Raw genomic sequence first — 16,671 nt, forward strand, 5'->3', positions numbered from 1 at the left:
CTAATTATTTTTTAAAAATAAAAAACCGAAAAGTATGTATAATTTTCCGATTTTGGCTTGAATTATCTATACCATATAAAATTCCAATAAATTTTACTTCTAGTTCGTTGATAAGTTCAATCTTTTAAGGGAAAAGCGCAAAAAACTGCATCCTTCTAACTATCCCAGGAAAGAAATTACAGATTTTTCGCCAAAAAGTTAACTTTCTGGCCCAGTGTGCTGTGGGCCAAGTCCAACAATACTGGGTACAACAGCTTGGAATAAACGTGCTCTTTCATCTGCGCTGACCTTCTGCAGGCTAACTTGGTGTTTTCCTTCCTGTCGAAACAAGAATGGGAGTTGCCTGCAATATACACGGACCCGATCCACAACAAACAAGGGCAACGCTTGAATGTAGGACTGTATGGCATAGTATATATTTTATACTGTAATACTCCAGTAATAATACGTGTATAGTAGTTTTAATAACTTTTATTAAACAGTCGCTATTGCTCGCTACCGCTCGCTTTCGTTGCTTATCGTCGACTCCTTCTTGAACTCAACATACGACGCGATTCAACAAGCGTCGTGGTGAGTTTATGTATCCCGTGTTGGGCTCGAATCCCGATCAGCTGACACGGGTTCCCACATCTCTCCTTTTTTTTCAGACGCAGTTTTAGACCTCCCTGTGGCATCTGTGAGGTGAGCTCCGCGTCAATTGGTTTGGCCGGGAATGATTCATCAGTCCTTTTCGGGGACTGGCCCTTCTCCGGCTGAACTGCAGCAGAGGATTCGACTTTCTTGAGGTGACTGGCGTTCCTGGTATACGACTTCCCATTTCCGGTTACCTGGACCACATCACCGTCTCTGCTGGTCACCTCGTAAACCGTTGGATCGAACGTTGGTGTTAGCTTGTGGGGGATAATAACATTTTTAATTAGAACCCTGTCACCTACAGTTAATTGAATATCTTTTGCTCCTCTAGCTGCATCTGCTACCTTCTTCCCTTTTTCTTTCTGGCACATGTCCCTATCTCTTTCCTCCGAGTCCACATCCTGATCCGAAATATCCTCAATTCCGGGAATTTTATCTCGAATCGTCCGATTGTACATCAGCTGGGTTGGAGCTGCACCCGTTGTACTATGCGGTGTTACATTATACATAAGAACGAACTTTTGCAACTCCTTATTGTTATTTCTACTCGCATATGCGATTTTGAGACGTTTAACCAGCGATTTATTCATATTCTCCACCTCGCCGTTCGCTTGTGGCCAATATGGAGGAGTTGTACGCAACTCGATCCCGTTTGTTGTACAAAATCCTTTGAATTCCGCGCTTATAAACTGGCGACCGTTGTCCGCTGTTAATGTTTGGGGAAAACCTAGCCTTGCGAAAATTTCCTCCATCTCGTTTATTATAATTTTTGATGTGATGCTCCTCGTTATTTTGTACTCCATATATCGAGAGTAATAATCGATTAGTACCAAAATGTATTCTCCGTTTGGTAGCGGGCCTAACAGATCGGTTGCCAAACACTTCCATGGGCCATTTGGAAACGAGTGCCTCTTCATTGGGGCCGGACGTACCGGAGCAGACACCAAAATGCAGCTACGACAGGTTTTAACGAACTCTTCAGCTTCTCTGTCCATTCGTGGCCACCATACTTTCGATCGGAGTCGCCGCTTCATTGCAGTCTCGCCTGGGTGACCCTCATGTGCTAACTCCAACACTTTCCGTCGCAGATTTTTCGGAATCACTATCTTTGTTCCTCTTAGCAGCAAATTACCGAGCGTCGACACTTCAAATCGAAACGGATAGAATGGACTCGATGTAGCTAGCTTCCACGAATCCTCCTTTAGGCACGTCATTGCATCCATTATCCCCTCATCATGAGTACTACTTTCTGCTATCTCTGAGATTGATAACGAAACTGGAATTGAATTTGAGACGATATGAAAAATGTTTTTCTCCCCCTGCCAATCGAATGAGTTTGACTCGGTTTCCTGGGACAGTCTCGACAATGAGTCTGCGATGTTTTCTTTTCCTGGCTTATACACGACTCGGAAACGGTAAGATTGTAGGCGTAGAAGCCACCTTTCGATGCGGGCTGGAGGTCTGGAAGTGGGCTTAAATATAGCCTCCAGAGGTTTGTGGTCTGTTACTAGGTCAAATTCTAATCCGATCAAATAAAAATAAAACTTTTCTACCGCCCAGACTAACGCGAGACTTTCCTTTTCTGTTTGAGAGTACCTTTTTTCTACCTCCGATAAACTCTTGCTGGCGAACGAGATAATACGGGGAATTTTATCTTTGTCTATTTGCACCAATACCGCTCCTAACGCTACCGGACTAGCGTCCGCAATCAACTTAGTCCGATCAGTCAAGGTAAAATAGGACAGCATGGGTACTACCGAAACCTTTTCCTTTAATTGTTTAAAAGCTAACTTCTGCGCCTCACCCCATATGAATTTCTCGTTCAATTTGAGCAATCCTCTCAATGGCTCTGTCGTATCCGCCAAGTCTGGTATAAACTTTCCAACATACGTGACCAAACCCAAAAAGCTGCGGACCTCTTCCTTATTTTTGGGTTCTCTAAAGTTTTGTATTATCTCAATCTTGCCTGGATCCGCCTCAATCCCCTTGTCAGAGAGGATATGACCAAGAAATTTCAGCTTAGTTGTCCGCCAAACACACTTCTCCTCGTTGAGCATCACATTACGGCCCACAAAAACATCTTTCACCGCGCTCAGCGCCATGTCGTGCTCCTCGAGGGTATTGCCAAAAACTATAACATCGTCAATATAGTTTATGGCATTTGGGCACTGTGCCAGCATCTCCTCCATAAGCCTCTGGAAAATCTCCGGAGCTGAGTTCACTCCAAATAGCAACCTCTTATACCTGAACAGCCCACGATGTGTAATGAATGTCGTTATCTCCCGGATCGCAACGTCAAGCTCAAGTTGATGATAGGCGTTCTTTAGATCAAGCCGAGAAAAGTATTTAGCGTTCTTCAATTTGGTCATCAATGAGTCGAACGTCGGAAGAGGATAATTTTCCCTTTTTATGGCCTTATTGGCTCTGCGCATGTCCAAACACATTCGAATATCTCCACATTCTTTAAACACGATGACCACTGGCGATATCCAAGCGCTCGGCCCAGTTACCGGCTCTATAATATCAAATTTTAGGGCTTCCTCTAGTTTTGCGTTTACCTTGTGCTCCAGCGCCGTCGGGACTCGCCTCATGGGTTGTTTGACAGGCACCACCGTTGGATCAATTGAAAGCCTTATCTGAACATCTTTCCATTTGGGGAACGCACCAATCTGCTCAACTCGATTTATGTTTAACCCTAGTTTTAAAACATTGAGTTGTATCGCAGTGTCACATCCTAGTAGTGATTGTCTGCTGTTTTCTATGACGTAAAACGTAGCAATTACCTCCGGGTCGCTTTTTACGCTATTTTGAGAGGTTGATCAGAAGCATAAGAACGGAACTGGTTCGATGATTTAGTGCGCATGTTGAAAATGGTTGCCTGGTCGTCGATAAGTTTCTGCCAATCTGCTTGACTGCATAGATTGTGTTTGGAACCAGAGTCGATAACCATTTCCATTGTCCTGCCGCCAACTTTGCATGGAATAATCTCGTCATTATTCCCCTTGGTGGCTACTCGAAAACAATCAGAGTTTGCTGACTTTTCTCCGTCGTGCACAGACTCACAATTAACCAGCCTGATGTGTGTGTCTGTACGCCGTGGCCGTTTTGCCCAAGGCCCGTCCGCGTCGTGGTTGCCTGCTCTTATTTTGGTCTTGCATTTCCGTGCGAAGTGTCCAATCTTTGAGCATTTCCTGCATGTGGCGCTTCGTGCTGGGCAATCTGGGCTGTTCTCCCTATGTCCCTTTCTCCCGCAACGACCACATTCTTGCAGTGTATCAGGGTTTCGTGCCTTTTGATGTGAAACTCTCTGAATTGTGCTTTGTTGGCCAGCTGCACCCATCGTCTCTGTCTGCCTGTTAACCTGCTCTTCGATGTGACACATCTTTACAAAATCATTTAAAGTAAATTCGTTCTCCAAGAGCTTCCTTTTTAAGTCCACCGGCGCCCAGACATCTATGATTTTGTCTTTGAGACAGATCTCCTCAATTTCCTTCTTGGTTTCGCCGAAAGAGCACTTTGCAACTTGTCGACGCAAACGCATTAAGAATTCGGTAAAGCCTTCACCTTCCACAGGAACCATAGTCCGGAAAAGGTGCCTCTCGAAAACCGAGTTCCGTTGTGGAGAAAAATACTCGGTTAATTTCTCCACTAGAGGTGTAAAAATGTCATTATTGGCTTCCTCGTCGAACGCAACAAGTGCCCCGGGTAAGTTGTACACCACTGCCTGCAACTGCGGTCCACCCAGGTGCAGCAACTTATTTCGCTTTTTGTACACAGACGTTATCTCCTCCGACTCTATGTAGATGGTAAAAGAGCGCAGCCATGTCTCCCACTCATTTCTCCACAACGCCTTGTCAAATGCTTGAAATAGAAATGGTTTTAGCTCCGCCATTTCGGTAGATTACTGAAATTCAAGAAAAATAATAACAATCAACTTTTTTTTTTTTTTTCCAGCTCCAATAATAACAATTCGTTGTTATCATCATTTGCTTTATTTTCAACTCCACCACGCTCTTAAACATGCGCTTTTGCTATGCCTTTTTGCATTCGCTTTTGCACTTAAATCTCTCTCTCATCTACCACCACCTCTTTCTTATTTTTCTTTTCGTGGTGTGTTTCTTCTCTTTAGATCTGCAGGAATTTAATCCGCACACTTGCTTCAACCTATTTTTCGTGGCGTGGTCGAAACTTTTCCCGTTTCCTTTTTCTTGTCTCTTCTTTCCTTTTTTTTTTCTTTTCTTCTTTTTTTTTTCTCCATCAGCCTGAATTTAATCGGCTCTCGATGAACGGACGTGATCGAAACTTTTCCAGTTTCCTTTTTCTTGTCTCTTCTTTTCTTTTTATTTCATCAGCCTGAATTTAATCGGCTCTCGATGAACGGACGTTTTACCCACTTATTCGTTTTGTGGCGTACCAAGCTTGCATATTCACACATTTACATACAATTACACATCGCATGTACATTTCGCACATACATGAGCGCTGCACGTGCAGGAATATATACATACATATATGTATGTATCTCTATTCCCTTTTCCAGCTTATGCACTTTTTTTTTTCTTTACCTGCATTCGTTGGCAGCGGTCGTTTATTATATTAATACTCAGTAGTCTTTCTTATCCGTCAGTAATAGATTTTAATCCTCGTCGCCAATGTAATACTCCAGTAATAACACGTGTATAGTAGTTTTAATAACTTTTATTAAACAGTCGCTATTGCTCGCTACCGCTCGCTTTCGTTGCTTATCGTCGACTCCTTCTTGAACTCAACATACGACGCGATTCAACACGCGTCGTGGTGAGTTTATGTATCCCGTGTTGGGCTCGAATCCCGATCAGCTGACACGGGTTCCCACATATACTGTGGGAGATTACAAATTCAATTACAATGGCTTAAAATATAACAGTTTCTTACCGCAGTATAACCTCCCACACTCCATGACTTTCAACAATTCAACGAGTGCGCCATATTCGGGCTTTCTAGTGTGCCCAATTGCTCCATCAGGGCACAATACCAATTCCTATCGACTAAATACTGACTTATCAGGCTCAAATTCGACCCGCGACATCCCCACCTCCGTGAAGGACATCTTCACTTAAATCCAAAACCGCCAACTTTGAAGCGAGGCGCATCATCCAGCGAGTCCGATCTCCATCCATGATCCGCATTCTGGCTCGCCTAATCTCTCCATCGACTCCAGCAAAGGCCTCCTTGACGATGCCTCTCCGCCAATCTCGCCGCGGTACAGCTGGGTCACAAACGAAGACGATGTCTCCTCGACGTATCGGCTCCTCTCTGCGGCACCACTTCTCTCGTCGCGTCAATGTGTGCAGGTACTCCAAGACCCACCTCTCCCAGAATCGGTCCCTCAACATCCTTGCTATGCGCCACTGCTTTCTTGCGGCGCCTTCCTTAACAAGGCCTCCATCCAGGCCGGGGGTATCCGGCGGGCAAGCTGCTCCCTTGAGCAGGTCGTTCGGCGTAAGAGGGGCTCCCTGGTCCGCACTCACTGGCAAATGGGTGAGCGGACGAGAATTTACAATGTTTTCCGCCTCTATCAGAAAACTCTCCAAGACGTGCTCCCTCGGCCCTACTTCCTTCACCTTGTGGCGCAGCACCCTCTTCACGCACTGCACCATTCGTTCCCAGACTCCGCATTCTGACGGGTTCGCTGATAAATTGAACATCCAGTCAATCCCTTTGCTCGACAGCTCCATCTGGATCCTCTCGGGCTCAAATACCTCCGCAAACTTCTTGGCCTCTCTATCAGCTCCCACGAAGTTTTTGCCGTTTTCCCTGCGCAGTCTATGAACTGGCCCTCGACGGCAGACAAAATTCATGATCACTATTATGCAGGAATCCGTTGACAGGTCGTGTGCCAGCTCCAAGTGTAACGCTCTGGTCGTCAGGCACGCCACCCACCGCTTCTCCTGGTGCCGAGCAACGGTTACCAGCAGTAGTCCAAAGTAGTCAAGACCTGTACTCTTGAATGGCCAACCATTGGCCTCCAGACGATCCTCCGGCAGGGGTCCCATAATCAGCGGCATCGGTCGCGCTCTCTGCAGCTTGCACTGGCTGCATCCAGAAATCACTTCCTGTAGAACTCGTCTTAGTTTCGTTATCCAAAACTTGGTCTGGATCTCCGCGATCGTAGCATTCACGTTCTGGTGCTTCATCCTCACATGGGCATCGCGCACAACCATCTCTGTTAGGCTGTGCCGGTGCGAAAGGATCACTGGCCTCTTTGCGCTGTAGGGTATACACAGCGCCGCATCAATCCTGCTGTAAGCTCGCAAGACTCCGTTCCCATCTAGGTATGGCGCCAGTCCACATATGTCGCTCCGTCTAGCGACTTCCAGTCTATTCTCAGCGGCCCACATCTCGTCGGGAAACGCCTCATGTTGCGCCTTCCGAATCAGCAGATTCTCAGCGTCCTCACACTCCGCTGCTGTGAGGCCATAGTTCTCAAGCTCATCTCGTTGTCCACGGCATCGACGCGTGAACCTTAGGACCCAGGCTGTAGTCCTCAACAATCGCCTGTAGCTTGAGAATCTCTGAAACGGTATAAAGGTCTTACTTGCTCCAATGAGCACAAACTCACTCGGCATTTCTTCTTCATCGTCTGCATCCGCCTCGTCGCTGGGTGCAGATCCTGGCCAGCTCGCCGCTGATCTCCTCAGGAATGCCGGTCCATTAAGCCAGCGTGACTCCTCGCTCAAGTCCACGCTACATCGCGACCTGGTCGCATCATCCGCCACATTGTCGGCAGACGGTAGCCATCTCCATTGGGCCACCTTCGTTGACTCCAAAATTTCCGCTACTCTATTCCCGACGAACTGCTTGTAGCGCCTGTGTGTACTGACAATCCATCGCAGCACTGTCTTTGAGTCGCTCCTTAATACAATGTCACTGATGGCCACACCTGGTGGCCCTGCCTGACGGTGTCCATCAGTCTTGTACCAAGAACTGCTGCCTGCAGCTCCAGCCGTGGAATCGTCATCGTTCGCATAGGTTTTTTTCTTTTTTTGTGTTAGTGGTGGTTTAAAGCATCGAAAGCCAACTCGGAGCTGAACTAGCTTGCCGAAATCTGGGACTCTAACCCAGTAAAAACTCCACCCCCTCCCCGCTTCCCCGGCGGTACTGCCGTTAGGTATTACTTCGCCGGGGGGGGGAATGCCCTTAGGGCTCTCTAGGATTCTATCCTATTCGCAGTCTTTCTGCGATGCGCAGTTTTTTGAGTACTATTGTGGCCATGTTGGATACCGCAGACCAATTTACTTCTGATTCAAGCATAATGTCCACCAGGTTACAAGCGGCTGGCGTCCTCCCAACCCTTATGCTCAGATCTCTTCTTTCATTTTCGAATCTCGGACAGACAAAAAACACGTGTTCTGCGTCTTCATTATCCGACTCACAGAGTGTGCAGTGCGGATAACGTTCATGCTTAAACCTATTCAGATAGTATTTAAAGCATCCATGTTCCGTCAACAGTTGCGTTAAGTAGTAGTCCACATGTCCATGCTTCCGTCCCAGCCATCTCTGCAGTTCTGGGATAAGCTTATACGTCCATCGTCTTTTGCTACTATTTACCCACCTCTCTTGCCACTTAGCAATGGTGAGTTCTCTGCACCTTTTCCGTACGGATTCTGCAGTTGCGACCCCTGTGCTGCCTGCGCGGATGTTAGCTGATTCCACTGCCAGCAGATCAATCGGTATGCCTCCCGATATTACCAGCGCCGCGTCATGAGATACCGTGCGGAACGCACAGCATACCCGTAGTGCACACAATCTCTGCACGGAGTCGCCGCCTTTCATATAACTTCCATTTTTTGTGGCTCGAGCCCATATGGGAGCAGCGTACATCAGCGTCGATGTGACAGCACTAACCAGTAATCTACGTCCTGGTTGCCTTGGTCCCCGAGTGTTCGCCATAATTCGCGAGATCGCGGCCGCGGTCCTACTTGCCTTGCCACTAGCGTACGCTAGATGTTCTTTGAAAGAAAGCCGGTGGTCGATCATGACGCCCAAGTATTTTAGGCTTGGACGCAATGTAATTGTGGCTTCTCCAATTTTTATAGTAGCTGCCTCCACTTTCTGCCTGCTACTTATCAGGACTGCTTCAGTCTTGTGCGCTGCCAAGGCGAGTCCCTTGGAGTCGAGCCATGCGCTTGCTCGTTTCCCCGCTTCGTTGCAGATTCCTTCCGCATCTGGAAGTTTCTTTGCCGTAACCACTATGGCCACGTCATCCGCGAAACCAATGAGTCGTGCCTCTTCGGGCATCGTGATCCTAAGTATCCCATCGTACATGACATTCCATAACAAAGGGCCAAGGACTGATCCTTGGGGAACTCCCTCGGTGACCCTGTGGGTCGATTGCCCGGAATCAGTTTCGTACAGGAGCAGGCGGACTTCAAAGTAGCTCGCTGTTACTCTCTGTATATACACTGGTACATTTAGGTTGCTCAGTGCATTTAGTGTGTGGTGCCAGCTGGCGGAGTTGAAAGCGTTTTTTACATCCTCAATGGCTTTATCTGCGATTTCACACAGTTTACCGACGGCGTCGATGGTGGATAGCCCCTTTCGAAAACCATACTGCATCTCTGAGAGGCCGTTGGTTTCGACAAGGGCACCTTCTAGCCGGGAGTGGATTATTCTTTCGAGAATTTTACCCACCGTGTCCAGCATGCAGAGTGGCCTATACGAAGAAGGCTCCTCCGCGGGTTTTTCCCCCTTTGGTATTAGTACCAGCCGCTGTGTTTTCCAGCGGCTAGGGAACACACCTTCCGTTAGGCATGCATTACACATGTCAACGTACTCTTTAGTATTTGCTTTTATGGCAATTTTGAGAACTTTATTCGGGATTCCATCTGGTCCCGGTGCCTTGTCGTCCAGTATTGTCTTCAATACCTGGAGGACTTCTTCGGCACTTGTGAGCTTTATGCTCGCCCTGCTCACGATCAGTGAGGTTCACGCCATACCCTCTTGCTCTGGGAATAGTGTTTCCACTATCCTTTTTAGGCTGACTGGGCATGTCGGTGATGGCCGACTAAATACCCGCAGCCGTTTTGTGACGAGTTTATATGCGAAGCCCCATGGGTTGGAGTCTATTTCTTCGCATATATTCTTTAAGCACCTGCGTTTGCTCTCTTTTATAGTTTTTTCCAGGGCTCGTCTTTTTTCCCTGAAATATATTTGAAGTGCCTCAAATTCGGGCCTTCCTCTTGAGCGTTGGTATGCGCGTCTTGCCCTGTGGCAGTCTTTCCTGGCTTCCGCAATGGATTGGTTCCACCAGTATGCAGGTCTTCTTCTTGATGGGATTTTCCCTCTTCTCTGCATAGATGCATCACAGGCTACCTTGGTGTACTCTGCGATGTGGTTTGCCCTTTCTTCAGCTGAGCCGCTTGTGGAGAGGTCCTCGAACCCTTGTACCCTGGCACGGTCTTAGGGACTCGTGGTAGGCCACTTCTAGAATTTATCGTGCAGATTATTGCTGCATGGTCACTACCCGTGTAGGTATCACTAACCTCCCAGCTGGAGCCCGAGGCCAATCCAGCGTTCACAAATGTGAGGTCAATGATAGAACTGGTGCCGGCTCTTGAAAAAGTCGGTTTTGTTCCAGAGTTCAGCAGCACTAGGTCAAGTGCGGCGAAGCTCTCAAGTAGCGCCTTTCCTCTCGCGTTGGTTCGGGGGGAGCCCCACTCCGTAGCCCAGGCATTAAAGTCCCCGGCAATTACGGCGGGGCGATTTTCCCGGGCGTCTTCTGCAATCTCTTCGAGCGCAGATGTTGCCTGGGGAAGGCTAAGGCTTGGCGGCAGGTAACAGCTATAGAAAGCTATACCATTCACTTGGGCCCTAGCGAAGCAATATCCGCATTTTTTCTTGCAAATCTGTCGCCTTGGATTACCGCAGCTCCATATTGCCTATTTTTTGATATTATTTGTTACCCATTCTCCGGAATTTTTATTCCTGTATTGCTCGCTTATGAGTGTCTACGTTTTTCTCGAAGACATTTTGCTCTAGCAACGATTGGGCAACCTCGCAATGGTTTAGGTTAATCTGAAGGAACTTCATTTACCCCTAAGCCCTTGGATAGCCCTCCTGAAGTACGGGCATCTCCCACTCATTGTTGGGTGATCGCAATCTTTATCCTTTTTGCGTTTGCATAGCATGCAGTAGGCCTTTGCTTTGCAGCCTCTGGCTTGGTGATCCTTTGCGCCACAGTTGTAGCAGCATTTTGAGCAGTCCTCCTGGACCCTTCAATTCCCTGCTGTATGGTTAAACACCATACATTTAAAGCACCTTTTAGGTGTTAGCTTTGGGCGGACTCTACACCAGGTCCATCCCAGCCTTATTTTGCCCTTTTCCAAGAGTCGCCTCCCTATGTCGGGCAAAACTCTTAGTGTGGCGGTTTGGGTGCCTCCGTATGCCACCCTTAGGTTTACCACCGCGGATTCTGGCAGTTCCACATCGAATTGTGATTGAACCGCACATAAGATGTCTGCTTTGTCGGTGGTCTCATCGATGTTTTTTACCTCGATCAGCATTGTCTCAGTCAGCGCTCTGACGTCGACATTGTTGCCCAGGACAGCCTTCATTGTGGTCTGAAGCTCTACGGTTTTAGGGTAAGAGACCTTGTTTAGAATCACTAGGAGTTCCCCCTTTGCTGTTCGCCTAACGGCCTGTACTGCTTGTCGTAGCTCCTTAAGCTGCGGTTCAGCCTTAACCTTTTTAAGGATGTCGGCATAGGACCCTCCAGCAGAGGCTGCGCACCTTGGGCTTCCGAACCTTCTGTTTCACCTGTGTCCACTCCTCTGGCTTCTTCCCAGGTTTTTGGGGCTTGCTGGTGCTAACTGTCCCAGCTGGTTTCCCTTTCTTTACACCTTCACTGGCTTCACTTGCCGGTGCCTTATGCATCGCCTTTTTCACTGGTACCGCTAACGTCATCCCAGTTTCTTGACCCCTGGGTCGCTTGCTGGTGCCGCTCGCGAGCACATCTGCGCAGGTTTTTTTTGCTATCTCCTTAGCTTTTTCCTGTTCTTCGACTATGCATTGCACAGCCGACAGGACTTCCCTCTGGAGATAGTCGATTTCGTCGACTATATCCCTCATGGGGTTAGTAATGGAACGCTCAGGCGCGCACTTCGACTTTGCGCACACAAAACTCACTTGCACATGGTCGTCCTCATAGGGTATCTTCCAGTAGATCACTGCCGCGAATGCTGACTGACTCGCATCCACGAAGACGTGCATCTCAGTAGCCTTCACTTGCCCATGTCCAAAATAGTGATGTGGGCTCCGGAACTGATCCACTTTCTCCATCTCCTTACGCCAATCCATAAAGGCATTGTACATCTCATCCGGTAGTGGATCGTCCCATGGGATCTTCCTTCTCCAGACTTCTCGCAATAATAGCTTCGCTGTTACCATCAGGCAACAAAGAAATCCCAAGGGATCGAACGTTGACATAACCATGCTCAGGAATTTCCGCTTTGTGGGAACCCTAGTCCCATTCAATACATTGGATGCCACTTTATGGTACTGCACTCGAAATCTGAAGTCGTCTGTGGCTGGCTGCCACCTCATTCCCAAAATCTTCTGCTCGGCTTCACCCCATCCAATACTCTGGGCGTGTTCACTTGGTCCGAGCATCCTCTCCACAGCAGGGGAACTCGACGAAAACTTGCACAGCTCAAATCCGCCTTGTGCATGTATCTCCTTCACTCTGTTAGCTACTTCAATAGCTTCGCTCTCAGTGGCGAAACTATCCACATAGTCGTCCACGTAGTGGTAGTCGACGATGGCCTTGACTGCTATGGGATCCGAATCCATGAATCGCTCGGCATTCACGGTCTTCACAAGATATGAACCACTCGGTGAACATGCTGCTCCAAATGTCATCACGCGCATTTCATACTCGTCGGGATCCCGCTGGTCATCCCCATCTCTCCACAGAAATCGTTGCGCACATCTATCCTCGGGTCGGATCAGCACCTGATGAAACATCTCCTTGATGTTGCTGCAAACTTCGACTGCGCCTTCTCTAAAGTGGAAGGGAATGATGCCAAGGGCTTGTAGTGTTGCGGACCTTTGCTCAGCGCTGAATTCAACGACAAGTCTCCAACTCGTGCCGCAGCATCAAATACCAGTCGTATCTTTTCCGGCTTGTTGGGATTCTCCACTCCAAAATGTGGCAAGTACAAAATCCTGTCGCTCTCCTTAGCGATATCCTGTCGTTCCAAACGCTTTGCGTAGCCTTTGGATAAGTAATCCTTCATAATCCAGGAACATTCCTGGGCAAACTGCCCGTCTCGCTTCATTTTCTTTTCAATATTGATCAGCCGATTGTACGCCATCTCATAGCTACTTGGCAGCACAATTGATCCGTTTTCCATAATAATCCCGTCTGGTAGCGCCGGCCAACTCTTAACTCTCTCCCGTTGTGTCATCCAAAATCTGCTGGGCCCTCACGTCGTCGCTGGCTGCAACCGCTGGAGCCGCTTTCACACCAAAGTTCTCGATCTCGAAATAGTTCCAGCGATTCGTTCCACGTTATCCTCCATCGACGTGGCTAGCAGACATGACCTCGGTGATTGCGTATCTCGTCGTCCTCCTATAGGCCCAAAAACAACCCATCTTAGTTCGGTTGCGGCCGCATACGGTCCTTCTTTGGCAAACCGTCTTGTCCTCAATGGCAATCCTAAATGGCCATGATCCAGTCCAATCCGCAGCTTCGGTACTGCGTTCTCATAGGGCTTCCTCTAGTAACTTTCGGCCTAGTAGTATGTCATAATTGGAAGAAAAGTCGTGAATATAAAATATTTGTTCTTGAATAAATAAACTATTATTCATTTAGTTCATAATGACCTGTCATAGTGCGTATAATAGTCGGATCTTTATGTATGCCCCCGTTAAAAAAACTCTTTATCATTAAGTTAATTGATGAACCGGTATCGACGAGACAACGATAATTATGATTATTTATAGTTATTTCTATGTATGTAATTGGTCCGAGGCTTGCATTGGAAAATTTTCATTTTCATCATAAACATCTTCTTCTTTGTACTCTTTATTTTGTTGATAATTTTCGTCTACTTGCATTCTTGATTGTCCACTATTACTTTCTCTGACTCTCTTTTGTGATGGATTGGGTACTGATCCCGATCGTCCACTTGGCTGTTGGCTTTGATTCATTGTATTATTTTGCTGTCCCTGAATTAAATTTCTTCGAAACTCTTGGTAACTTCCCCTATTTTGGTGAAAAGTATTATTTCTGTTATTCGATTGGAACCTATAATTTTGTGGAACCATTATTTGGGGTTGGTTGAGGTGTGGTTGAATTGAAAGAGCTGGGCCAGGATTAAATTGTTGGGTGTTGTACAAATTAGTGTAAGGGTAGGGGTTACGAGTATAATTTTTTTGTTGATGCTTTTAAATTTTATTAACATTGATGTTATAATGTTTTAAATTTTCATTTTCTTCGTATAGCCTCTTGCTGAGCCGCTTGTTTCAGTTTAAGTACTGTTGAAATATCGCTTCTTGCTAGGGTACGGTTGCCACACAACCCACTGGGCAGCTTTTTTTGAATGCATTCCACATCCGTTAGCCTTTCCAGCCAGTTTTTGGATTTTTAAGACACTTTTTATAATTTTCCGCTCGCAAATTCATTGCCGCAGCGGTTATATGTATTTATTTATTTAGAATTGCAATTTTTTTTACGCTCGCGGATATGCTACCCATTGGAATGGACTTATCGCCGCAGCGGATGTTTGCTTATTATACCCGTTACTCGTAGAGTAAAAGGGTATACTAGATTCGTCGGTAAGTATGTAACAGGCAGAAGGAAGCGTTTCCGACCCCATAAAGTATATATATTCTTGATCAGGATCACTAGCCGAGTCGATCTAGCCATGTCCGTCTGTCCGTCTGTCCGTATGAACGCTGAGATCTCGGAAACTATAAGAGCTACAATACTGGGATTAGTCATGCAGATTCCTGAGATTCCTGCGCAGCGCAAGTTTGTCTCAGAAGAGTGCCACGTCCACTCGAACGCCCACAAACCGCCCAAAACTGTGGCTCCTACAGTTTTGATGCTAGAATAAAAATTTTAACTGAAATGTGTTGTTCTCATCAATACCTACCGATTGACTTAAAAAAAAATTTGCCACGCCCACTTTAACGCCCTCAAACCGCCCACAAACTTCAAAAAATCGTAAATATGAACGTGGATATCTCGGAAACTATCAAAGATAGAGAAATGGGATTTCAGATTTAGATTCCGTAGGCTTGACCGCAGCGCAACTTTGTTACGCGAATATGCCACGCCCACTCTAACGCCCACAAACCGCCCAAATCTGTGGCGCCCACAATTTTCATGCTAGATAAAAAATGTTAACTTAAATGTATTGGTCTCGTCAATACCTATCGATTGATTTAAAAAAAACTTTGCCACGCCCACTCTAACGCCCACAAACCGCCCAAGCCTGTGGCGCCCACAATTTTCGTGCTAGATAAAAAATTTTAACTGAAATGTATTGGTCTCGTCAATACCTATCGATTAATTTAAAAAAACTTTGCCACGCCCACTCTAACGCCCTCAACGCTTAAATCTGTTTACCGCCGGTAGGTGGCGCATTTGCTGCTTGCATATCTCCATTTTCCTTTGGTCCCTTTAGCTGAGTAACGGGTATCTGATAGTCGAGATACTCGACTATAGCGTTCTTCCTTGTTTTGATTTGGATTTATATTGATACAATGAACATATATTTAGAAAAAAGGTGTGGCGCCGCGCATTTTTTACATGTTAAGAAGTGGTCTTTAAAAGCCCTCGATATTAACAATTATTAATATAATGGTATTGTAACATCTTCTTCGGTGTCAAGTTCCATCTTCGTGAACTGAAGGTGATCGTCTTCAGTATCCTCGGAGTGGTCTTCGGAACTTCTTAAGGGACTGTCGAGCAATTTTAGTACTTCATTTGGAAGACGCAATCTGTGTTGTAATTTTATTCGATTCGCAAGGTTTACCGATGAAATGATCGAACCTGAGGTATCCAAAGATCTATGGAATACGTCCCTCAAGTTGTTGCTACGACTGCTTTTCCTCGCATGATTTAGCCTATCCGATTTATAGACTAAATTCCTGGCCTCAGCACCCTCCTCTCCAAAGTAACCCACAGGAAGCATTGTATTTTCAATAATATCACTTAAGTGAATGAGGATTTTGTGAACCGTGGCGGTCATGGGCAGCCAAGGATAATTATCTATTATTATTTCTGCGGTAGCATAGCAAAAGTTTTGAAATTTGGTAACGTTGATTGGAAATTGGCACGACAAGGATATAAGAATAATTCTTAAGTTGTTTATTAAGCTTAGGTCAATGCCTGTTATCTCCGCGAAAACCTCGGGTGCATTAAATGCTCGACGAGCGGTATTGCCGTCATTCGTGCTACCGAATCCTCCGACCTTTGCTTTATCTATTTTCAGGGAAAGTTTTTCCCAAAATAATTGTTGGATCATTTTTTTCCTTTCACCCATTATTTTCTTGTCTTCATCATTGGCGATTCTCCACTTTTTTAGAACGATTATATAACTCGCCTTTACAATAAACTCTAAGAATCGAATCCAGCAATGAAGTGGACTTAAACCGTACTTTAAGTTATCCTGATTTGGCAAAAACTTTTCACACTTGAAGTTTTTATTGTTCAAAAACTCCAGTGGAGTCGCCCCACATATGAGACAGGATTGGGTTGATCTCGTGCCTGTCAGTGTGTTTAATACTTTTCCGTCTATTACTGTTAAGTATAAATGAAAGTTTATATACCCCGCTCTCCCATTTTCAAAAACAAATTTGGAAGACTGCAAACACTTAATTTGCTTCTCCAAGTTTGTATGCTCCTTTATTATGCATTCCTTTGTTTCCTTTATGAATTCCAACTTTAGAGGCCTGCAGAACCTGATAGATTGTGGAGTTCGATTCTTCCATAATATATTTGAGTAAACTTTGCAAAGGCACTTCTGCTTTTGTGTCGGATACTACAGA

General features: G+C 46.2%; 1 protein-coding gene across 1 annotated transcript; it reads right to left on the bottom strand.

The window, feature by feature from the left end:
* Positions 1-456: 456 nt before the first annotated feature.
* Positions 457-2,277, bottom strand: LOC119559633 (uncharacterized protein K02A2.6-like). The gene is made up of 2 exons (XM_037872676.1): positions 978-2,277; positions 457-890 (listed from the first exon to the last, which is right to left on the bottom strand). The coding sequence occupies exons 1-2, from the start codon at positions 1,854-1,856 to the stop codon at positions 516-518; spliced, it is 1,254 nt and encodes a 417-aa protein (XP_037728604.1). The 5' UTR covers positions 1,857-2,277; the 3' UTR covers positions 457-515.
* Positions 2,278-16,671: the final 14,394 nt, after the last annotated feature.

The sequence above is a fragment of the Drosophila subpulchrella genome, unplaced genomic scaffold (genome assembly GCF_014743375.2).
Source record: "Drosophila subpulchrella strain 33 F10 #4 breed RU33 unplaced genomic scaffold, RU_Dsub_v1.1 Primary Assembly Seq27, whole genome shotgun sequence".
NCBI classification, from domain to species: Eukaryota; Metazoa; Arthropoda; class Insecta; order Diptera; family Drosophilidae; genus Drosophila; species Drosophila subpulchrella.

What these genes read in the sequence shown, in the direction of transcription:
- LOC119559633 (XM_037872676.1), bottom strand. Translation starts at nt 1,856, where the DNA reads ATGGATGCAATGACGTGCCTAAAGGAGGATTCGTGGAAGCTAGCTACA. An exon ending in AGAAAGAAAAAGGGAAGAAG is followed by an intron (nt 891 to 977) that starts GTAGCAGATGCA and finishes ATCCCCCACAAG; the next exon opens with CTAACACCAACGTTCGATCC.